Here is a 22365-nt window from a genome sequence, read left to right on the forward strand (position 1 = left end):
GTGTGTGTGTGTGTGTGTGTGTGTGTGTTTAGGGGATGCAATGTATGTAGTGGATGCAGAGTGTTTGTGTGTAAGGGATAGTAAGCAGTGTGTGTTTGTGTGTAAGGGATGCATTGTGCGTCAGGCCAGTAGGTAGCATTGATTTGCAGTTGCTCATCATGTTTCAATAGTTTTAATGCCTATGGTGAAATGCGTTGGCTGAGCAGTTCAGTTAGTTGCTCCTTTACCTCAACTCTTTATATCATAATGCATGTTAAACTAACAACAGGGTGAAGAAAAGGCTTTCACAGAGAATTTTAATCATCACAAATAAAATATTTATGTTGATGTGAGTTTCATACTAGCATCTAAATGTACATTACTTTTTTAGAAACCATGTTAGGTGTGATGTGTAGGTTAGGTTATAGTTATTTATTCTTTTTTGTTTTTCATTAAAGGGACACTATAGGCACCTAAATTACCTCATCTTAATAAAGTGATCTTAGTGCAGTGCCCCTATCATGGACGAGTCAGACTCATCTCTCACCGCTAACCTCTTCATATGCTTCTCACAGAGGACAGCATTTAGTTGGAGGAAGGAACGGATGGCCACACATGCTCTCCTCATTCCCGATGCTTCTCTATGAGGACCATGAGATATTGCGAGAAGACAAAGAGTCAGCGTGATGTTGCAGGAGGCAGATCGGCTGCATGGACTGGATCTCGGCACTGGAAAAAAAGTGATAGAATGTTTCCATATATGTAATTAGATATGGGGGAGGCTGAGGAGAACACTATAGCGTTCGGACTATAGATTTGTATTCCTAATGTTATAGTGTCCCTTTAAATAACAAATATGTCTGCTTGATAAGCTCACACTTTCTGTCCTTTCATCCCTTTTCCATTAAATTATACAACTGTAATGTATTTTTGGAGTTGTAGTTCAGTTGGTAGCTCTCTCCTCATTACAATTCCGGGAAGCTGAAATTCAATTCTCTAATACACCTTTGTAAATTCAGTTTTTTTTAGAACCGGAACGTTTTAATTGTCAAATTGATTTTCTCACAAGAAATGTGGACATTCCATTCCAGTACACAGTGCTTCTCAAAGGTCGCAAACAAAAATAAGGAATTCTTCCTTGGGATATAATTCCAACCAGCTCATATATTCTGTGTTAAAATCAATATGCTTTTACACAATTTAGTAAAACCAAATGCATAACTTTATTATTATTGATCGTGTGTATATATATATATAGTGTTACAAAGTCTATAGTGCTGGCAAACGGTAAAGCAAAACTTTAGCAGAGAGACATACATCGATACATTGGGTTTTGAGGCTCCTGCTGCAAGTTTAAAGGGGAATGAGATATACGACAATTGTATGCTAGCTAGATGTGAGATGGACATTGTGTGACTGACAAAGAGAGGCCAGTTTACCGCATCCCAGAGAGTGGGCTAACGCTCGTTATTCACACTTAGAGCTACGGGGTAGATGTGGCACCGTTGGGGTCATACTCTTGTGTGCATATTTGTTAATTAAAATAGCAAGATACAAGAATTATGTTAACTAAGTAGAGATGAACTAAAACAGCTGTTTCTTGATTGTAAACTTTCTTTGTGCTTGGTTTGAGGAAAATGTTTGATTACAGTTCAATGTAAGAACGACCACATCTCAGTCAACTTAGCCAAGTTCAAGAGATAACAGTTGCTCCCAACTAAACTACTACATCATTTAAACATTTTCACTATAGTCTACAGAGAACTCTACTACAGCAAACCACATAATCTACAGGGATACATATCTATTTTATGCCACTACTTAGTGCTCCTGTGGGCATGAAGAGTAAAGGTGATTCCTTGATTGGCCACCGTGATGCATAATGCATTTTGAATTATCTATGACAGGCATAGGTAGCCTTCGGCACTCCAGATTTTTGGACTACACCTCCCATGATGCTTTGCATTATTGGTGTAAGAGCATTATGGGGGATGTAGTCCACTACATCTGGGGTGCCGAAGGTTGCCTATCCCCGATCTTTGACTTTTTCAACCTTGACTTGCATATGGCTATGGCTAATAATTAGACCATCCTTTTTAAAATGAGATTATTATTTAGGTAGATTATAGATGCCATTTCCATGAAGTCCATAAAATGTAACCTTTTTAAGTTTGACTGACCCATTGCTTTGATGACCAATAGCTGTGTAGTTTGAGTGTTTAGAAGCACAATTTTATTATATGCAGTGGAACATAATACATCTTAATGCTATAAATACAAGTGACTCAGATTGAAATTATTCTCCTTCAGTTTAAAAAAGTCTAACGTGTAATTATGATGTCAAGTGTCTTTTTTTATAATATTATTTCGGGTTTCAAAATGAACACTGTTTATAAGACTAGATGACTCAATGTCTGGAGGTTTTTTTTGCTACTTTGACATTTAAAAAAAAAAATTAAATGTAAAGAGAATTAAAATGCCGACTATCATTTGATAGAAGAGAACACATTTATGTGGGAGTTATTGAAGGTGATAAAAGACAATTTTTTTAGGGAGTATTTATTCTTTCTATGCTCTTAAAGGGGCATTACAGACATTGCGCAGATAATCTTTACAATATGAAAAAAAAACATGTCAAAAGCATTAAAATATAAAAAGGAAGTGGGACAGAGAATATCGAGTTAATATGATGATGATGTAGCAAAAAAGTGAGCCTGGGGATCCAGCACGGGAGGCAGCCTGTGGGGTTAAAACATTTAAGAACGGTTTAACCCCTTAAGGTAAGAAAGCGCCATGGGGCCTCCTGGCAATATAACAACTTCATTAAGACTAAGCTTTCTGACCTAGGGATAATCATCATGTTAACTGTGTGACTGATCCATAATATCTTAAAGGGACCGGTATATAAAACAGCAATATTTACATTTGTCAGAGAACACACCACTAATGGCTGTCAGAATGATATCTTAAGGTCTTCTTATCCATATAATATCCATATGATGAACACACCACCAATGGCTGTCAGAATGATATCTTAAAGTCTTCTTATCCATATAATATCCATATGATGAACACACCACTAACGGCTGTCAGAATGATATCTTAAATAATAATTCCATTATGCCAAACACCAACTGTGTATTGCATTCACAGTGAGTCTGTCTTGCACATATTCCTTAAATAGGTTAAAGATTGACAGATGTCCGTATAGGGTCCATGAGTCCCTTATGAAAGCTTCATGCATTACAAGAGAATACAATAATTAATGTTTTCACAAAATATTTCTGAGAATCCACACAATAAACTGTCGATATAAGCTGTAGTCTTTTTTTTTCTTCAAATCAATAGAAAATGTTGTGATCGTTCACATAATATGCAAGATTCAACCAGATAAATTTCTTAACAAAGCCTATTGAGCCGGACCCCATAGGGAATGCCAAAGGAAGTTCTCATCAAAAGCTTATCATTAAAAAAAATCGTTCTCCATTATTTCTTTGTATCAGTATAGTGATAGAGTTACGTTTTTTTTTTTTATTTCATATTTCTGGCCGGAAATTTCCCTTGGCATTTACTTTTTTTGTTAGAATGAATGCACTTTATTTTCTGTCTCTGAATGAAGCCCCCACATCACCATCTTTGGGGTCCTTACACCATGATCTTTCTGTTTTACTGTTTTGCTACATTTATTTCTGGTCATTGTTACCTATTCTTTCTGCTATGTTTTTTAACCCCTTAAGGACACATGACATGTCTGACATGTCATGATTCCCTTTTAGTCCAGAAGTTTGGTCCTTAAGGGGTTAAAGGAACATTATAGCGTTACTACTGTAGTAAACTGTATCTAGGTATGTATTGGTGAGCAGGGGCCATTGGGTATCTATTGACTAAGAAGGGCCACTTTCCTCGCCTATAAGCAAGCAGGGTACACTTTCCTGGACATTTATTGGCAAACAAGGGGCTGTGGTTCTTGGTCGCTTATTTGCGAGCAGGGGCCACTTTCTTGAAGGGGTTCTTAGGTTCCTAAGTTAGTCTGTTCTTAGGCAATTGGTGTTAAAATCTGCAACAAAAAAAAACCCGTAAGAAACGTGCAAAACTATTTGCCTTAATTCTAGTTAGGCAAAAGGCTTTTGCCTTGGCAAATGGTGTTTTAAAGCTAATAAAACTATTTTCCTCAGCAAAAGCCAAAAACTACTATTTGCCTATCCCATATTCACAATTGGTACCATTGGAAATTAAATGGTCAAATGCAAACCTATTTCAGTTATTTATATGTCCGTTTTACAGATTGGCAGCTGTCTCACAAGCGGTTGTGGGACAGTGGGAGCATGGATCATTTGTTCAATCAGAAGAGCCTCTAGCAGAATCTCCCACTGCTGTTCCAGTGTGCTGGTCACACATAAGTTACTACATTTGTATCCTCCTGATTCTATAGTGCAAGACCAGCTCCTGGAACTATTGCTCACAACTTGGTGACTCCTCCTGTGTGTGTGTGTGTGTGTGTGCCTTTCTGTGTGATTTTCTAAATCTGTATGCGATTCCCAGTGTACACCTCAGTCTACGGTATAATGTGTGTGTGCGTACTGGTATGAAAAATCTATTTACATACTGCATACCAGCACAAAATAAACCTGGATGATGTTGGTTTTTTTTTTTTTCTAAAATCCTTGGTAGTGATGTCGTTAAATTAATTGTTATATATATACTGTATAAATATAGTTTAATTACATGTCAACCTTATGAGTGTCAGAAATGTGGAAACACATCCTATGTGTTATCTTTATGGAATGCATTCTATACTTATCTTAAAAAATTGTTACAATTCTCCACCTTCCATCCTCATACTCTAAGAGCTGTAGGAGGCTAGCCAGGCACTAAATTAAACCACATTATAAAAAAATAATAATTGAGAAATATTTAGTTTATGCCTAATTTTAGAAAGTGCATCCTGCCTTTAGATAGGTACTATTCTATGGTCGCTACACATTAAAGTGGTCAAAATGATGAGAAGTCATTCTGCTCGTTAAATAGTTACTGGTTATGATGACAGTTGTGCCCTGGCACGGTTCCCGAGTAATGGGGCGAAACGTTTTGCAATGGTTTTCCCTCTTACCTGGGTCTCCACCAATCTCCAAGGCTCCTAGCTCCTCTGCTGATGAGTTTCTCGCTTCTGCAACACTGTAGAAGCTGGAAGCTGATTCAGTCGTCAATCATTGGCTGCGAGTGTCAAAAGCATTTGCACAGAATTGACATTAGACCCTAATGACACTCCCATCACAAAAAAAAAATGTGTTACACCTCTGGCAGCAAAGAAGTTTAACTCCATATGTGCAGCATTCCGAAGCAAAACACTGGACACATAGCAGGTGGGGGATCTAATAATAATAATAATAATATACCGGGGGTCTAATGTCCCTACCCCTGCCCCCACCCATTGTCGGTGGGTTAGGGCTCTAAACAGGGGTCAAGTCCTGGGGAATAAAGTGAGGGAACTCACCCAAGATCCCCCCCCCCAAAGAAATAATAATATACACATGTGTGTATATATATGCGTGCACACACACACTGACAGGTGCACACACACACTCAGACACACACATACACTGACAGGGAGACAGGCGCCCGCCGAGGGGTCTTCTTGGGCCCCCCATGACAATAGAAACACGGGAGGCATTTGTGGGCGGCCACCCACCCTTACAATAAATCAGTCCCACTTACCCCTCACCTAATCATATTGAGTAATAATAATAATAGAGTAAGATAAGTTAATGGAGAATGATGCAGTATTGCTGAAATGATAGTAACTAATATACATGTTTCTAAAAATTAGCAAAACATAAACAGAAGATGTACATGGATTACGTTATGTTCCAGCAAATCATCCCACCTAGCAAAATAATTGTGTATTTATCATGCATTTTAAACTGTCTAACTCGGTGAACAGGGCCATATGTTTTGCATAATACTGCCAATGAAAACGATATAAAATATGGAGATTGCACCTCACTGGCAGCTTGCATATAAGAAATAATCTGGATATTCTTCCCTGGACTTTTAGTTTATGCTAATGGTATGCAGATGTTTTGCAGGACAAATACAAGAACACAGCTAAGCAAATGAAGATATGCAAACTAGGAAGGATATGAGAAAACGAAATGATATAATAGTACAAAAAGGTACAATGCATGTTAATAGATGCAACTCTGCTCTCTCTGCAAAGAAACGCCTGCTGAAGTGGTTATGGTGCCAAGTGTACCCTGGATATGATTCTGAGTCTCTGTGAAGTTACAGTAACACAAGTTTTAAAAATACATAATTCTAAATATACAGTTAAATAAAGTTACATTTAGATGTCTGGTTAATTTATCTGTAAATCTGTTTCTAAAAGAAAATTCATTAAAATGAGAACTTACACTTGGGTTTTGAATATCAGACCGTGCTGAAAAATGTTTATTAATATGTGTCATAGGACAGAGGCTACACTATACAGTAATATAACGGCTATTGGCCGACAATGAGTTTCTAGCGTTCTTATAACTCCAAGCAATTCTGATTATAAGGTTCCAATTGCTACCAAGAGCAGCAGACTTTATGACGGTACAAACCAAAGAATTTTCAATACATATACATGTCGTTACAGGACTGTAAAAAAAAAATATCAATAAAATATACACCATAGTAACATTATAACTAACTTTTACCACACTTACACAAGTCTCTGCTTTACATCCCTAATATTGACCTCGTAGATTGAAGAGAGGCCAAATGTCAAGAGCTATCTTAAAAACACAATAACATGTTAACTTTTGCTTCAATAATACTAACGTGCATTTTATGCTGTTCAGTAAAAGTTGGATTCATGGGAATTAAAAGTAAATTCAAAGTATAGGAAAACAGTTGAATTAGAAAAATTCTGCACGTCAGCAATGTTTTCAGTTTGGAAATTGTTGCTTAAAATCTTAAAATCACTTTGAAATGACATAGAATTACCAAGAATTTACGTTAGTAAATAACCCTGTTTATCATTATGCAACCAATCAACCATTCAACCAATCAACTAGCAATTGTGTTTACTAACTAAAAGCAGACAGTTCTGCATAGAAAAAGGCTAGTTATCTCTTTCATTTACTCATATGGAAGTTCCATCTATAATTCCATATATACACGTCTCCACTTGAAGGTTCAGTTTGGCTCAGTTTGTAGGGGGCACTTGTCACGTGGGCTTGTATAACCACTGGTTCCTCAGCGGTGGCCATCCTGGAATGTAGGCTTCAGATGAGATTGCAGAAAGCTCAAATCATCTCAGAAGGGGTAATTGCTCATGTCGCTTCTGCAGGTAAGTATCAGGTTGTACAGCGATGGTGACCAGGATAACCCCCATCGACCCAAGAAGAGGGATATGGGACTCATTTCAACCAGAGGAGGTCGGCCGCAAAACCCAGGCGGGCCAACGCCAGGCCGCACTTCAGAACTATTGGAGCTTCGTGGCTGCAGAATGCAGGACAGCGTTAGCAAATTACCCGGTTGATCCAAAACACTATCAGGTCTAGGCCTGAGGCAAGATATTAGTTGGGGTATCCCTTTTAAAGGCATTAAACCAATTTAGATGCAGAGCACGTTCTTTCTGCTTCTGGTCAGTATGGCGGTCAAGCACCGCCCCCAGTAATTCTATTTCTTGAATTCCACTGTACATGTCAACAGGGAAAATTAGTGATATCTATAATATTAATAATATATAAATACTGATAACCATTATAGAACATGTGTACATGACATGCAGACACATTATACACTACTATTAGAATGGGTTCCCCATGACATATTGACATATTATTCACTACTATTAGAATGGGTTCCAATGACATATTAACATATTATGCACTATTAGAATGGGTTCCCCCATGACATATTGATATATTATTCACTACTATTAGAATGGGTTCCCCCATGACATATTAACATATTATTCACTACTATCAGAATGGGTTCCAATGACATATTAACATATTATGCACTATTAGAATGGGTTCCCCCATAACATATTGATATATTATTCACTACTATTAGAATGGGTTCCCCCATGACATATTAACATATTATTCACTACTATCAGAATGGGTTCCAATGACATATTAACATATTATGCACTATTAGAATGGGTTCCCCCATAACATATTGATATATTATTCACTACTATTAGAATGGGTTCCCCCATGACATATTAACATATTATTCACTACTATTAGAATGGGTTCCAACGACATATTGACATATTATACACTATTAGAATGGGTTCCCCCATGACATATTTAGAATGTGTTCATGTAATATATTGACAAGTTATGTACAACTATTAGAACGTGTTCATGTGACATATAAACATGGATTATGTACTATTATTAGAAAGTGTTCAAATGATAGATATGTTATTTACTACAATTAGAGAGTGTTTACATGATGTATTGACATGTTATGCCCAACTATCAGAGCAGGTTCCCATTAAATATAAACATGATATGCACAACAATTAGAACTTGCTCACATTGCACAGACACTATAAGAACAAGTTCACATTACATGTAGACACACATTATCCACTACTATTTAATAACATTGCTAATAAATGACATGTTCACTTTCACGGTTAATCACTTAGGTTCAAAATGTATCAAAATAAAATCAGAATGGGTAAACTGAGGCTGTATTAAAACCATTGGCCGTGGCTGAACTGGACAATATTTGCCCAATAGCTATTTAAGCCTCAGTTTTGGATTTAAATTCAGAGTTTGGTAAAAATAAAATCCTGTTTAAGAACTGTGTAACGGTTTGATTTGTTATTAGTAACTTTTGCCTCCAGTAATCACTGACTGAAGATGTATAGGGATCGTAATATGTTTGTTATGTTGTTTCGATTGATCAGAAGAAAATGACACAGAATTCAAGCATAATATGTTGCGTGAAATGAGATGTTTATACAAAAGTGGATTTTTCATCACAATCTCTGTCTCTCAAATTGATACTGGCAGTTATTGCAGATTCATAGTGCATCGAAAGATGTTTTACTTTCTTTATGCATTGTGGAATGTGACCACAAAAATACATATATATCCAGGGGTTGACACAGCTGTTCAAGCTTCCGAGCAGCATTACAATGGTGAACACAGCATCTAAAAAAAAAGGATTTGGAAAACGATTAATTAAAGAAATACTGATGTGTTCTACTTTTTTTTTTTTTGTATTAAAAATTGCCATAATATTTTATTTTTTATTACTTAGCAGATGTGACATTAAAATCATTTCACAAATCAAAAACAAGACTTGTTTCAGTTTTGTAATGCTGCTAACATCTTCTGCATATTGTAATGGCCAGCAAACGCATGGACAAGCCATTATTTTAGTTACTTTATGGGAATACTTCCATGCTGATGTGCTAAGATCCTTATGCTGGAAAATAACTACAAACTATTAGGAAATAAGTGAAAGTAAGCACCCACTACCCAATAATGTTCCAACACTTGTTCCTTGTGGTCAGCCTAAGGCACACCTTTGCAATAATCATACCATCTAGTCAGCATGTTGATATGCCTCACCTGTGAGGTGGATGGATTATCTCGGCAAAGGAGAAGTGCTCACTAACACAGATTTAGACAGATATGTGAACTATATTTGAGAGAACTAGGCCTTTTGTGTACATAGAAAAAGTCTTAGATCTTTGAGTTCAGCTCATGAAAAATGGGGGCAAAAACAAAAGTGTTGTTTATAATTTTGTTCAGTGTATATGTAACAAAACGAAAAGAAAGAGGGCATATCGACTAAATTGTCAAAAATAAATGATGACTAAAAAGTAAAAATCTAGTAAAAAGCTGCAAAGGTAACCCTGTACAGGTTACAGGTAACCCTGTAGCTAACTTGTGTCTTCGAGGGCACCTGTACTATCGTGAATAGAAAGTAATCTAGCTATCTAGTGGTATGAACAGAACCGATTGCAACTTGTAGTTAGAGATCCTTGTGCTGCATTAGTCTTCTATTGTACAAAAATTGAAACATCGGCGTCAGTGTATCGCTGCAAGTTTAGTTCAGTTCAGAACCCCAAAGCACGTTTCGCCGGTCAGGTGGCTCTATTTAATTTTTTTTTAAAAAATAATAATAATATTTCACATGTCTCCACTGGTGATCTGTATAAACTCCAACAGAAAACAAAAAGAATGCAAAAGGGAGTCAAGAAGGTAGTCTTGGGGGACTCAAATTGAGACAGGTTGGGAAAAAGTAGACCTGGATAATGAGAACCTAACTGAACTATTTAAGGAATATGATGGGAACCAACCAAGAATGATGTTTTGAAGGCCAAGGTTATGGACGGCTTGAAGAAAGAGTGAGTGGGCAATACTGTCCAAAGCAGCTAAAAGGTTCAGGAGTCAAAAAAGAGTAATAACCTTTGGATCTAGTGGTTAGTAAATCATAAGTCCCTTTAGTAGGACTGTTTTAGTAGAGTGAAGAAAGGAAACCAGATTTAAAAGGGTCAAGGGGTCAAGGGGAGAGTTGGAATTGAGAATGTTAGTTAGATGGTTAAAGGGACACTGTAGGAACCCAGACCACTTCAGCTCACTCAAGTGGTCTGTGTGCAACTCCCATCACCCTTTAGCCTGAGCATGTAATTATTGCAGTTTTTATAAACTGCAATAATTACCTGCTAGGGTTAAGTCCTCCTCTAGTGGTTGTCTAACAGACAGCCACTAGAGGGACTTCCGGGTTCTTAGACGACTTTTGGCCTTCTAAAATGACGCTGGACGTCCTCACGCTATGCATGAGGACTTACAGCGTCGCCGAAATCCCCACAAGAAAACACTGAATAATGCTTTCCTATGGGGAAATCGTAATGCGAGCGCGGCCATGCCCATTAGCTCTCCCCCGCTGGCGGACGTCGGCGGGGAGAGGAGCATGAGCAGAGCTAAACCAGAGTTTGTTTACCTGGAACTAAAGTTTCTCTTTAAATATAAGCTGCTCTATGAAGCAAAGGAAGGTTGTGATATGGGGCAGAAGTTAGAACAAATTTGATTGTGATCAAGTCATTGTTTGGGCAGTGCTAACTTACAATATATGTAAAGACTGTGAAATAATTGCAGATTTTATTTTATCGTTCATTATTTTAAATCGGTTGTTTTGCATATATTTGAAATGCATTATCTGTACAATACAATAAAAATGCATAAAAATTGGTAGAAATTTTTAGAACTCGGCTATTGTTTCAACTTTCCTATTTTAGACTAAGATTCACAATCCCTTGGTCTACAAATATGAACCTTATTCTGATTTACAATGAGATACACTTTTAAATGTTAAACATATAAGCATCATGATTTCTAACTGAATTTGACTCATTTTTTTATGATAAAAACTGAAACAAAGAGCAAAATATAGTAAATAAAAAGGTAAAACCATACAAGTTGAAATGGTGTCTTAAAAAGGAAAATCATTCCTAATTAAAGGGACACAATAGGCACCCAGACCATCTCATTGAAGTGGTCTAGATGCACTGTTCTTGTCCCTTTACCTCTGCAACAGATATGGTCCATATTTCAGCTGGACTGGGTGCAGTCGGATGGCTAAAATTCAGACCCAGTGGCTGTGGTAAGCTATATTTTTGACCACACAGCTAGATGCAGTCTACCACTATCCCAATCCACATTTATACAAAGTTTGGTGTTAAAAAGAAGCATTACTGACTAGCCCCTAAACTTTGTTTAATGTATTATTCCTACACTTGACTTTCGTTGACCAAAGGAGGAGCTTAAGTCAGATCCATTTCCTATGTCAAGGAGGAGTGTGAGCTTTGAAGGAAAACTTTCTTTGACACGGGAAATGGCTCTGAATTAAGCTCCTCCTTTGGTCAAAGAAAGTCAAGCTTAGGAAGAATACATAAGATAAAGTAGTCCCCACTTTGTCTTATGTTTTAAAGAAAACTAGGAGAAAGGTAAGTTTGGCGAGACAGTGCCGCTTTAAGCTGCACTGTAGCTTACGTTACAGCTGAAATCTGGCTTTTTCAGAGCCTGGACTGCAAAATCCAGACTTTGTTAAAAAATTTGAACTATGTCCGGGTTTATAATTCCGGATGGCTCATAGAGCATCGAATGGTTTTGACCCATTCGGTACAGAGCCTTTCGGGCTTTAGTGAATTACCCTATATTTGTCTTGTGTTGCAGTGACCGTCTTCTTTTGTACATCTTGCATAATATAAAACCTTGGAAACAAGCACAGATGATAAACTTACAGAAGAAGAACATATACAGATGGTTGTTTTTTTCTCAATGTCAATTTCTAGAGCAAATGCAAGGCATTCATTTACCGGAGATTAATCCAAGGAAAACAACAATCATGAAGAAACATATTTAATAAAAAAGAACCATATATATATATATATTTGAGTTTGACATTTCGATTAGTGCCATAGCAACATTTCAATCAGAGATCTTTTTATTACCCTTGCAACCACTAGTTAAAGGCAATGTTTACAGCGTTTATTTAGGAATAGATAGACTTGAAAGCACACATCAGCTTACAAAACAAACAGGATCTTCAGAAATTCTGCTTTCATACTCCAGCTTAGATTTACAGTGTTACACCAAGTCCGGGACTTAAATACCAAAACCCAAGAGACAGTCTTTTGAAAGAGGTAAGTTTGTCTTCAGAATTAGATGTGCAGTGCAAACATGATACAATGTTATCGAAGCTAAAGACTGAAGATCTCCTTAAACCTTTGTAATAGTGTGGCTCAGAGCAAGCAGGAGTATTGATCTTTTCATTCGTACATTACAAAGTGTAGTTTTGATTAGATTGTTTGCCCCCGTATTACCAATGGATTTTGTACGTTTTAAACATCAATATAATGGTAACATGTTTATCCATGATGTTAAGTCTATCTCTATAGTTCATTTAGTTCAGGGCCTTATTTTAAATGAACACATTTATCATTCTCAGCATGCTATACAAGATGTTGTGGGGTTTGGTAAAGGTATATATTCAAGGAACACTCCAAGCACCATAACAACTACAACTCACTAGGAAAGCCTTGGCATCCCCCTTTGTATTTAGTTAAACCATTATAGAATGGTTCGACCTCTGGGGGTCCATTAGGCACTGCTCTTTGCCACCACTACTTACTATAGAGAAGCTTCTGTTGGCTCTCCTGAGTTAGAGGGACACTACAGGCACCCAGACCATTTCAGCTCATTGAAGTGGTCTTGATACAGTGTCCCAGGTCCCTTAACCATGCAGTGGTAATTATTGCAGGTTTTTAATAAACTGCAATAATTGCCTGCAAGCTCTATGAGACAGCCACTAGAGGGACCTCCAGGTAATTAGGTGACTTTTGGTTGCCTAACTGACACTGGACGTTCTCACGCTATGCATCCAGAGTCACCAAAGCCCCAGAGAAAAGCATTATACAATGCGTTCCTTTGGGGGGGGGGGGGGGGAGTCCTAATACGAGAGTGTTGCAGGTCCCCCCATGGTCTGATGTCGAGAGACATTGGCGCTGGAATCACAGACGAGGTTTTAAAGCTAAGTCACAGAAGGGGTTTTTAACTGCTTCTGTACCACGGGGGAGGAGGTGGCGCAAGGGAGCTATAGTGACAGGAAAACAACTTTGTATTCCTCAAATGTAAATAGTGGTTATAACAGAGACCCAGAGACAAGTATGTGCACCCAACACACTGACACAAATATACTTATAGCCTGTCAATGTTGGTAGCTGGGTACTTGGAGAAATTATCACCACTCTGCTCTCTCTTCCCAATATGGTTCCCCATGGTATGCAAGTAGGATATTAAAACCTCCACTTGTGAGCCAGTGGTCTGTTTCAGTGGCAAAGGTGACCGACCATGTGAATTCTCACCTCTCAGATCACCTCTCAGGTCACCTCTCAGATCAGCTGCTCTCCCTCCACTGAGTGAGCCCCCCATCCCTGTCTTCTCTTTGCTGCTGGCTATATCCAACCCTTGGACCCAAGGAGGCGCCTATATGATTATACGTTGACTTGCATTCTACAGAGAAGTGAATGCTGCTGACTGGGTCAGTGAGAATTCACATGGTCGGTCACCTTTGCCACTGAAACAGACCACTGGCTCACAAGTGGAGGTTTTAATATCCTACTTGCATACCATGGGGAACCATATTGGGAAGAGAGAGCAGAGTGGTGATAATTTCTCCAAGTACCCAGCTACCAACATTGACAGGCTATAAGTATATTTGTGTCAGTGTGTTGGGTGCACATACTTGTCTCTGGGTCTCTGTTATAACCACTATTTACATTTGGAGAGTCACTTGAATATTTTAGAGGTGTCTCTATACATTTTTTAGCGCACTAGCACTTTTCTCTTTTCTGTATAACTTAGTACCATTTTACCAGGGTACATTGCTGGTGCTGCTTCTTTTATTTTATTTTATTATTATATACTTTTTTTGTCTATCAGTTTGAATTTTGCGCCAATTTATCTTATTTGTAAACTTTGTATTCCTGGCACTATTGTTTACCTTTAGTTCAGACAATGTAGTGTTACCTGACTGGCTGAGAGCTGATCACTCTCAGCCAGTGAGCTAAGTGCTGCCCTGCTGTGCTTATCTCAGTAAAAAGTGTTTCCAACTCTGCATAGGAAGGAGCAGAGGGGAGGAGCAGCAACTAATCAGCACTCTAAGCCGCATAACCACCAGGATTCATGTGTCCTCCTATTTTAAAGAGTGAAACTGTTGTAATGGTTTGATTTATCACTCCCTGCACTGCTGGGCTTAGTTCAGTGTTGAAAGATTCCGGCTCTCACTGGGCAGTAGTCAAGGCATGGAGCGGCGCCCAGCAGACTCCAAGTAAGAAGTCAAACCTTTCAAAAATGGTCTGACCCTTAACAATAGGAGGGGGTCTTCCAAGGCACTCCTGGCACCATATCCACTAAATTGTGTTGTAGTGGATATGGTGCTTGGTGTATTCTTTTAAGTAGCAAAATATATGACCATAAGGATTATAAAAATTGCTTACATTTTTTTTCAATTCTGAGCTTTTGTCCTAAATTGTGCTGCTTTGGTATTAAAGGAACACTACAGGGGAGGATATTGTTAATGATCTCAAGACAGCTGGGACCATAGTCACCAAGAACACAATTGGTTACACACTACACCATGAAGGACTGAAATCCTGCAACGCCTGCAAGGTCCCCCTGCTCAAGAAAGCACATATACAAGCCGTCTAAAGTTTGCCAATGAACATCTGAATGATTCAGAGGAGAACTGGGTAAGAGTGTTGTGGTCAGATGAGACCAAATCAAGCTCTTTGGCATCAACTTAACTCGCCGTGTTTGGAGGAGGAGGAGGAATGCTGCCTATGACCCCAAGAACACCATCAAACATGGAGGTGGAAACATAATGCTTTGGGGGTGTTTTTCTGCTAAGGGGACAGGACAACTGTACCGCCAACAATGGTTTTGCCACCACGTACTAAGTCGAAGGAGTCAAATACTAATTTTACTCATTGACATGCAAATCAATTTATAACTTTTTTGACATGCGTTTTCCTGGAATTTTTCTTTTTTTTTGTTATTCTGTCTTTCACTATTAAAATACACTTACCATTAAAATTATAGACTGATCATTTCTGTGTCATTGGGCAAATGTTCAAAATCAGCAGGGGATCAAATACTTTTTTCCCCTCACTGTAGTAAAATCTAACTTTTAATTCAGTCTGCTGCTGCTGTCTCTGCCCCTGATCTGCCTGCTTGGCTGACATAATCAGTAGTAGCGATCTGAGCCAATCACAATGCTTTCCCATTAGATTGGATGTGACTGTAAAGGGGGCAGATCAGGGGCAGAGGGTGGAGACACTAAATGTCAGTCACACTGTGCAGCACTGCCCCAGGAAGCACCTCTAGTAGCCATCTTAGGAGTGGTTAGTGGATGTATCCCTAGGCTGTAATGTAAACATTGCATTTTCTCTGAAAATACAGTGTTTACAGCAAAAAGCCTGAAGGTAATGATTCTACTCAACAGAACAAATACAATAAGCTGTAGTTGTGTAAGTGTAGTTGTTCTAGTGACCATAGTGTCTCTTTAATTGATTAAAATTAAGCACAGTTTGAAAATTGTAAATCCTAGGCCAAAAAAAAGAACATTTACAGAGCGATGTGTACTGTAAAGAGCTATTTTATGTAAAACCATTGTTTAACTGTGGGCTAGTCTAACACTGCATTTACGGCAATACATGCTTTTTTTTACAATTCTATGCACAGTTACATATACAGTATGCGGTCATAATATTAACCTACACTGTTGTAATCAGGGCATGCTGTGTATTGAAAGTAAGGAAAGGGGAAATTGTAATTTTCTAGGAGTTTAAACATAATGTTGACTTATTGCCTATACTTTACAAATACGTATTTGTGAGATGTGAAAAAAATTAAATGAAATGTTAAAATCAATACCGTTATATTCTGTAAGTCAGTAAATCCATTTTAACTCCCCGGCAGTCATTGTTATAAGCTCTGTCCTTTACGCGTCGCCTGGCCGTCAGTTAATAGAGAGCATTCAGATAACAGGAGAAATTAAACAGTGTTTCTATTTCTCCTTTTCATTTGCAATGTGTTCCCAGAATGTGCTTGAACGGAATGAGGCTATGATATCGTTAGCAATTTCACATGGGAAAAAAAAAGGTTAAATGGAAATATAGTGCCAGAAAAACAGAGCTGTTTTCCTGACACTATAGCACCCTATAGAAACCACCAACTCCTCCCCTGTGCAGAAGGCGTTAAAGCCCCTTCTGTCACTTACCTGGGTCCAGGCTTGGCTCTGCCTCTTCTCCTCCACCGCCGACGTCAGCTGGCAGGGGAGACCTAATGCACATGCGCGGCTGGTAGACAGCCACTAGAGGTTTAGTTAACCCATAAAGGTAATTAATTATTGCAGTTTTTTTTTTTTATAAACTGCAATAATTACCTTTATGGGTTAAGCTGGGAGAGGTATGTGTGTATGTGTGTGTAGGTTTCTTGTGGTGTTGCCAGGGCCGGATTAAGAGCCTATTGGGCCTGGTGCTGAGAATTATGATATGCCTAATTACAGAATCTTATCGACAGAAAACATTAAAAAAGTCAAACCTCCCAAGCGCCATGTATCTGGTGGAGGAGGTGCTGGAGGAAAACACACAGGATATAGCTATCAGCAGAAAAAATACCCTATGCTAATACCTCACTTTCATCTTTCATGTAAATCCATACCCCCTAACAGCAGTATCTGGTGAAGCAAGATGTCGGTGGGCGGGGTAAAAGGGTGGGCTACTAATGTGAATCACGTAACCAGAATTGCCAACAAGGACAAACATGCCCAAAAAGGGGGCGTGTCTGCATAAATAATTATATGGTCAGCCTGGTGTGAATGTACATCAGGCTGCCTGCCAATCATGCATGCTGGCCAACTAAGGGCATACTATGCAGACAGCACCCTGAGCTTGACATAAATGTGTCTAATGATGTGCTAGCTGATGATGCGCTTTCTAAGGACTGTCCTCTAACACTCGCTGGTCCACTCCTCTCCTAACCTTCTCACTAGTAGGCAGAAGTTCCTGTTATACAGTCTGGGACAAAAAAAATGTATGTAGTGAATGCAGAAGAAAGGGAACATGCCACAGTGTTAGAGAGACTGAAGCAGCAAAGTCAGCTTTACCTTAACTAATTTCACTGTCAGCCAGTCCACACCAGGTTGTTCCCCTACATCCCTTTTATGTTTCTATACTTAAGCAAGAGTATGTGAAGAGTATGATTAATATATATATATATATATATATATATATATATTAATCAATGAGCCTATTCCTTAGGAATGGGCCTGGAGCTGCAGCTCCATCAGCCCCTATGTTTATCCAGCCCTGGGTGTTGCATGTCTGGGGGTGGCTGCTTGTTGTGTTGCATTTATAGCTTATGGTTATAGTGGACTTATATGGAGTATATAGGGGCTATACTGGGTGACAAGGGCTGTAGTAGCGTGACAGGGTTGCAGTGGGGTTACAGGGGCTGTAGTGGCATGGCAGGGGCTGTCATTAGGGTGACAGGGCTCTACTAGAATGACAGGGGCTATAGAGGGGTGACAGAGGCTATAGTGGGGTGACAGGGCTATACTGGGGTGACAGGGCTGTGATGGAGTGACAGGGGCTGTAGTGGGTGACAGAGGATGTATAAAAGTGTATCCCCACTCCCAAAGCTTTACCTTTGGCTAGAGAGGGCGATTCTGATTCCCTGGTGGTCAGGTGGGAGATACAGCATGTTTGCACCGCAAGTGGGTGTAGACAGCTGCTTTCAGTCGACGACGATAAATTACTAATTTCTTTCTAAGTGTATTTTGATATTAATATATATATATATAATTTAATTATAAGTGTAAATTTAAATGTATTTATTTATAATTGGATAATTTTTTATTAATTATATATTGGGGGACCTGCCTGACAACCCAGGCAATACTCTTGCAGCCTCCATCAGCCTCTATGTTTATCCAGCCCTGGGTGTTGCATGTCTGGGGGTGGCTGCTTGTTGTGTTGCATTTATAGTTTATGGTTATAGTGGGCTTATATGGAGTATATAGGGGCTATACTGGGTGACAAGGGCTGTAGTAGCGTGACAGGGTTGTAGTGGGGTTACAGGGGCTGTAGTGGCATGGCAGGGGCTGTCATCATGGTGACAGGGCTCTACTAGCATGACAGGGGCTATAGAGGGGTGACAGGGGCTATAGTGGGGTGACAGGGCTATACTGGGGTGACAGGAGCTCTAGTGGGGTGACAGAATCTATAGTGGGGTGATAGTAACTACACTGAGTTGATAGGGACTATACTGGGAAGCAGGAGCAGTAGTTGGGAGACAGGTTTGTAGTGGGGTGACTGAGGCTGTAGTGGGGTGGCAGGAGTTATACTGTGGTTACAGGGTCTATACTGGGCTAACAAGGGCTGTGGTTGGGTGACATGGCCTATAGTGGGTGACAGGATTGTAATGCGATGACAGAGGCTATACTGGGATGATTGGGGCTGTATCGGGGTGACAGGGCTGTAATGGAGTGACAGGGGCTGTAGTGGGTGACAGAGGATGTATAAAAGTGTATCCCCCCTCCCAAAGCTTTACCTTTGGCTAGAGAGGGCGATTCTGATTCCCTGGTGGTCAGGTGGGAGATACAGCATGTTTGCACCGCAAGTGGGTGTAGACAGCTGCTTTCAGTCAATGACGATAAATTACTAATTTCTTTCTAAGTGTATTTTGATATTAATATATATAATTTAATTATAAGTGTAAATTTAAATGTATTTATTTATAATTGGATAATTTGTGTATTAATTATATATTGGGGGACCTGCCTGACAACCCAGGCAATACCCTTGCAGCCTATCCAAGTCGCAGTGTCACGGGACTCGGTGATTCAGATAGACTGCAGGGGAACCTGGGTTATCAGGCAGGTCCCCCGATCAGGCAAAGCTAAATCGTTGGGGCGTCCTATGCTGCCCCAACAACGTTAAAGGCCTACTTTTATTGGACAGCATAGCACGCCCTAGTGTCAGAAAAGGGTTAAAGGATGAGGATATTTATATTTATTTATAACATTACAGTGTTTATTTTAAAGATTAGACCCAGGGCCCTTTTTTTGAAATGTAAAATTCTTATAATTCACCTCTAATCCAGAGCAATCCACGTCTCACTGCAGCAGATGCTTCTCACATTGTGAGACCATCAGTGATCCTGGGCCAATCCAATGCTTCTCATAGAGGAGCATTGGGACCCTTCTGTGTGCATATAATAATTCCCACACAGTGCCAATCTGTCACTTCTCATAGGGGACATTATCTCAATACTTCTCTATGTGGAGAAGTATCAGTGTTCGGCATTGCTCATTGTTGTGCATTATGCCAGGTGTGATGATGTTGAATACAAAGACTTCCAATTATTGAAAGCTTTAACTATTAAGTGACTGTCTGATTGAGAGCTACTAGAAGCAAATTGTCTGACAAATATAAACGCCAATGTTTACAATTTACATTAGGTTTATGCATTAAGATGTAGTGGTTTTGATGCTTAGAGTGTCCCTTTAAATGCTTAAAATGGACAGAGCTAAAAATATGAGTCCAAAATAAAATTTGATGGCTTCCTACCCAAAGCACCATCCTTATCCTCCTTCAAACTCTACCCTTGCAATATTCACTTGCTGACACACTCATTAATACGTACAGACAGACACATACATATATATGCTCACAGCATATATATATAGAGAGATACACGTACAGGCACACAAAGGCAGAAACTCACACATACATACATAAACACAGACAAAGCACACACAGGTACATATATATATATATATATATATATATATATACACACACATATATATATATATATATATATACACATATAGGCACACATAAGCACACACAGACCCAGGCATATGGGGAAAAAATGCTCACACATGCACATAATATAAAAATACAATCTCTCGTTCTAGATATCTAACTAACTATAGGTTAACGGTTGTACTCTTGCAGAGGAGAAGGCAGGCGGTGGTGGCTGGTTAACTGTTGCAGGACCTATAGCTGCAAGGCTCTGCCATATAAATACTGAATGAAAGCCTTACCTTTGGCCAGTCAGTTACCTGCCCTGACCCTTCTTCCTGAGTCTCACTCACACTGCCTGGATTTCAGCTGTTTAGCCCCCAAATCTCTGTGTGGCTATTGCTGCCAAGTTGCTCCCCTTGCTTGGTTTGCACATTGGGTTGAGGTCTATGGGTCGATAGTGATAGAGATGCAGAGGCACAATGCACCTCTCTATCAAAACTGTGCTACTGTCACTCCTAGCATATTAGTTAACCATACAAAGGGTTTCACATCAACCCACCTGCCAAAAAGATACGGGACCAAAGAGTCCAACATTTGGGGCTGTAACCCACTCCAAGCCACGTAGTGACGTCCCTGCCAGACAATTCACCCATGTTGCTAATCCACTTAGTATATTGTGTATTTTATTTCAGAACTGCTAAGACATAATTTTCCATAGGACATTCAAATAATGGATCAGTGGAAATCAAGTAATGGAAAAGGAAGATAAAAACTTACTTTCGGTAAGACTACTGGGAAACCAAACTGCCCATAGCTGGACAATAAAGAATGGTGTCCAACACAAAACATATGCAAACACGGTCACCAGGCTCATCTTCACTGTCTTGATCATTGCCTTTGATATGCAATTAATACTACTAGCCCTTGATGCTATACTTTGTGGTTGATCCCTACGCTCCAGGTCAATGTGTTTCTTCACGTATATGTTCATTTGTATAGTTCTACAGATTTGTATCTGGCATACAGTAAGTGTAACCACTGGAATGAAGAAGATAACAATAAAAATCCAGGTTACGTACGCCATTGGGCCCCAAGGTAAAATGAATTCAGCCCAGCATTCAGAAATGCCTGGTGAGATTTCCGACTTGGAAAAAATAAACAACTGCGGGATGCTGAAAATGAAGGAAATACACCAACTCGTACTGACTCCAGCATTCCACAAAGATCGTTTCTTTTGAAATGTTACCATCGGATAACAGATTGCTTGAAACCTGTCCACAGTCATGACTACAATCATATACGTAGACGCAAACATCCCAACAACTTGCAAATACTTTACGATTCTGCACACGGGATCTGGTCCAATGAAGACATCTGTAATATCCCAAATTAGTTGTGGAAAAACTTGAAAAAAGGCCACCACCAAGTCGGCGAAACTTAAATGTAACATAAACACATGCATCCGAGATAGCTTTTTCCTTCTTTGCCATAATACCAAAATGAGAGTGAGGTTTCCCACAGAAGCTATCAAGAATATCACTACCAGAATTGCAATCTCAATGTGAGCTAGCTGTTCGTCTCTATCAGCCCGGCTGTTTGAATCTGGCATTCTGCTCATATTTTTTTCACTGTTAGAAAGAGGGGTTTCTGTCTGAAAATACTTTTCTTGCAGAAGAAACGAGCAGTTCTTCATAGTCAATCAAACAAACAAAATAAAGGAAAATGAGTACAGAGATAGGTTGACTGCTATATTTTCTCCAAATTGGTGTAATAATGGTGGCTTCACGGGATCACTTAAAGACAAAAGTATTACCTCGGAAAGCAAAGCAGAGGAAGCTTCCTTGTGTGTGAATAGACTTGCAGCAGTGGTTGTGTTCTTTGTTAGAATGCTCTCGCTCGATGTGTACTCCTCCTCCTTACCAGTTTTAGGAGCTCTGTGCAATTGCTGTTCACTTTTTTTCTTTAGAATCATTTAATGGGCCAGCCAATAAAATTCCCAATGAAAAAAAACCAAAAAAAAACGGAGGATAATGAAATATGACGAAAGC

General features: G+C 39.2%; 1 protein-coding gene across 1 annotated transcript; it reads right to left on the bottom strand.

The window, feature by feature from the left end:
* Positions 1-8887: 8887 nt before the first annotated feature.
* LOC134600724 (mesotocin receptor-like) lies at positions 8888-22010 on the bottom strand. The gene is made up of 2 exons (XM_063445106.1): positions 21095-22010; positions 8888-9143 (listed from the first exon to the last, which is right to left on the bottom strand). The coding sequence occupies exons 1-2, from the start codon at positions 22008-22010 to the stop codon at positions 8947-8949; spliced, it is 1113 nt and encodes a 370-aa protein (XP_063301176.1). The 3' UTR covers positions 8888-8946.
* Positions 22011-22365: the final 355 nt, after the last annotated feature.

The sequence above is a fragment of the Pelobates fuscus genome, chromosome 3, assembly GCF_036172605.1.
Source record: "Pelobates fuscus isolate aPelFus1 chromosome 3, aPelFus1.pri, whole genome shotgun sequence".
Lineage (NCBI taxonomy): Eukaryota > Metazoa > Chordata > Amphibia > Anura > Pelobatidae > Pelobates > Pelobates fuscus.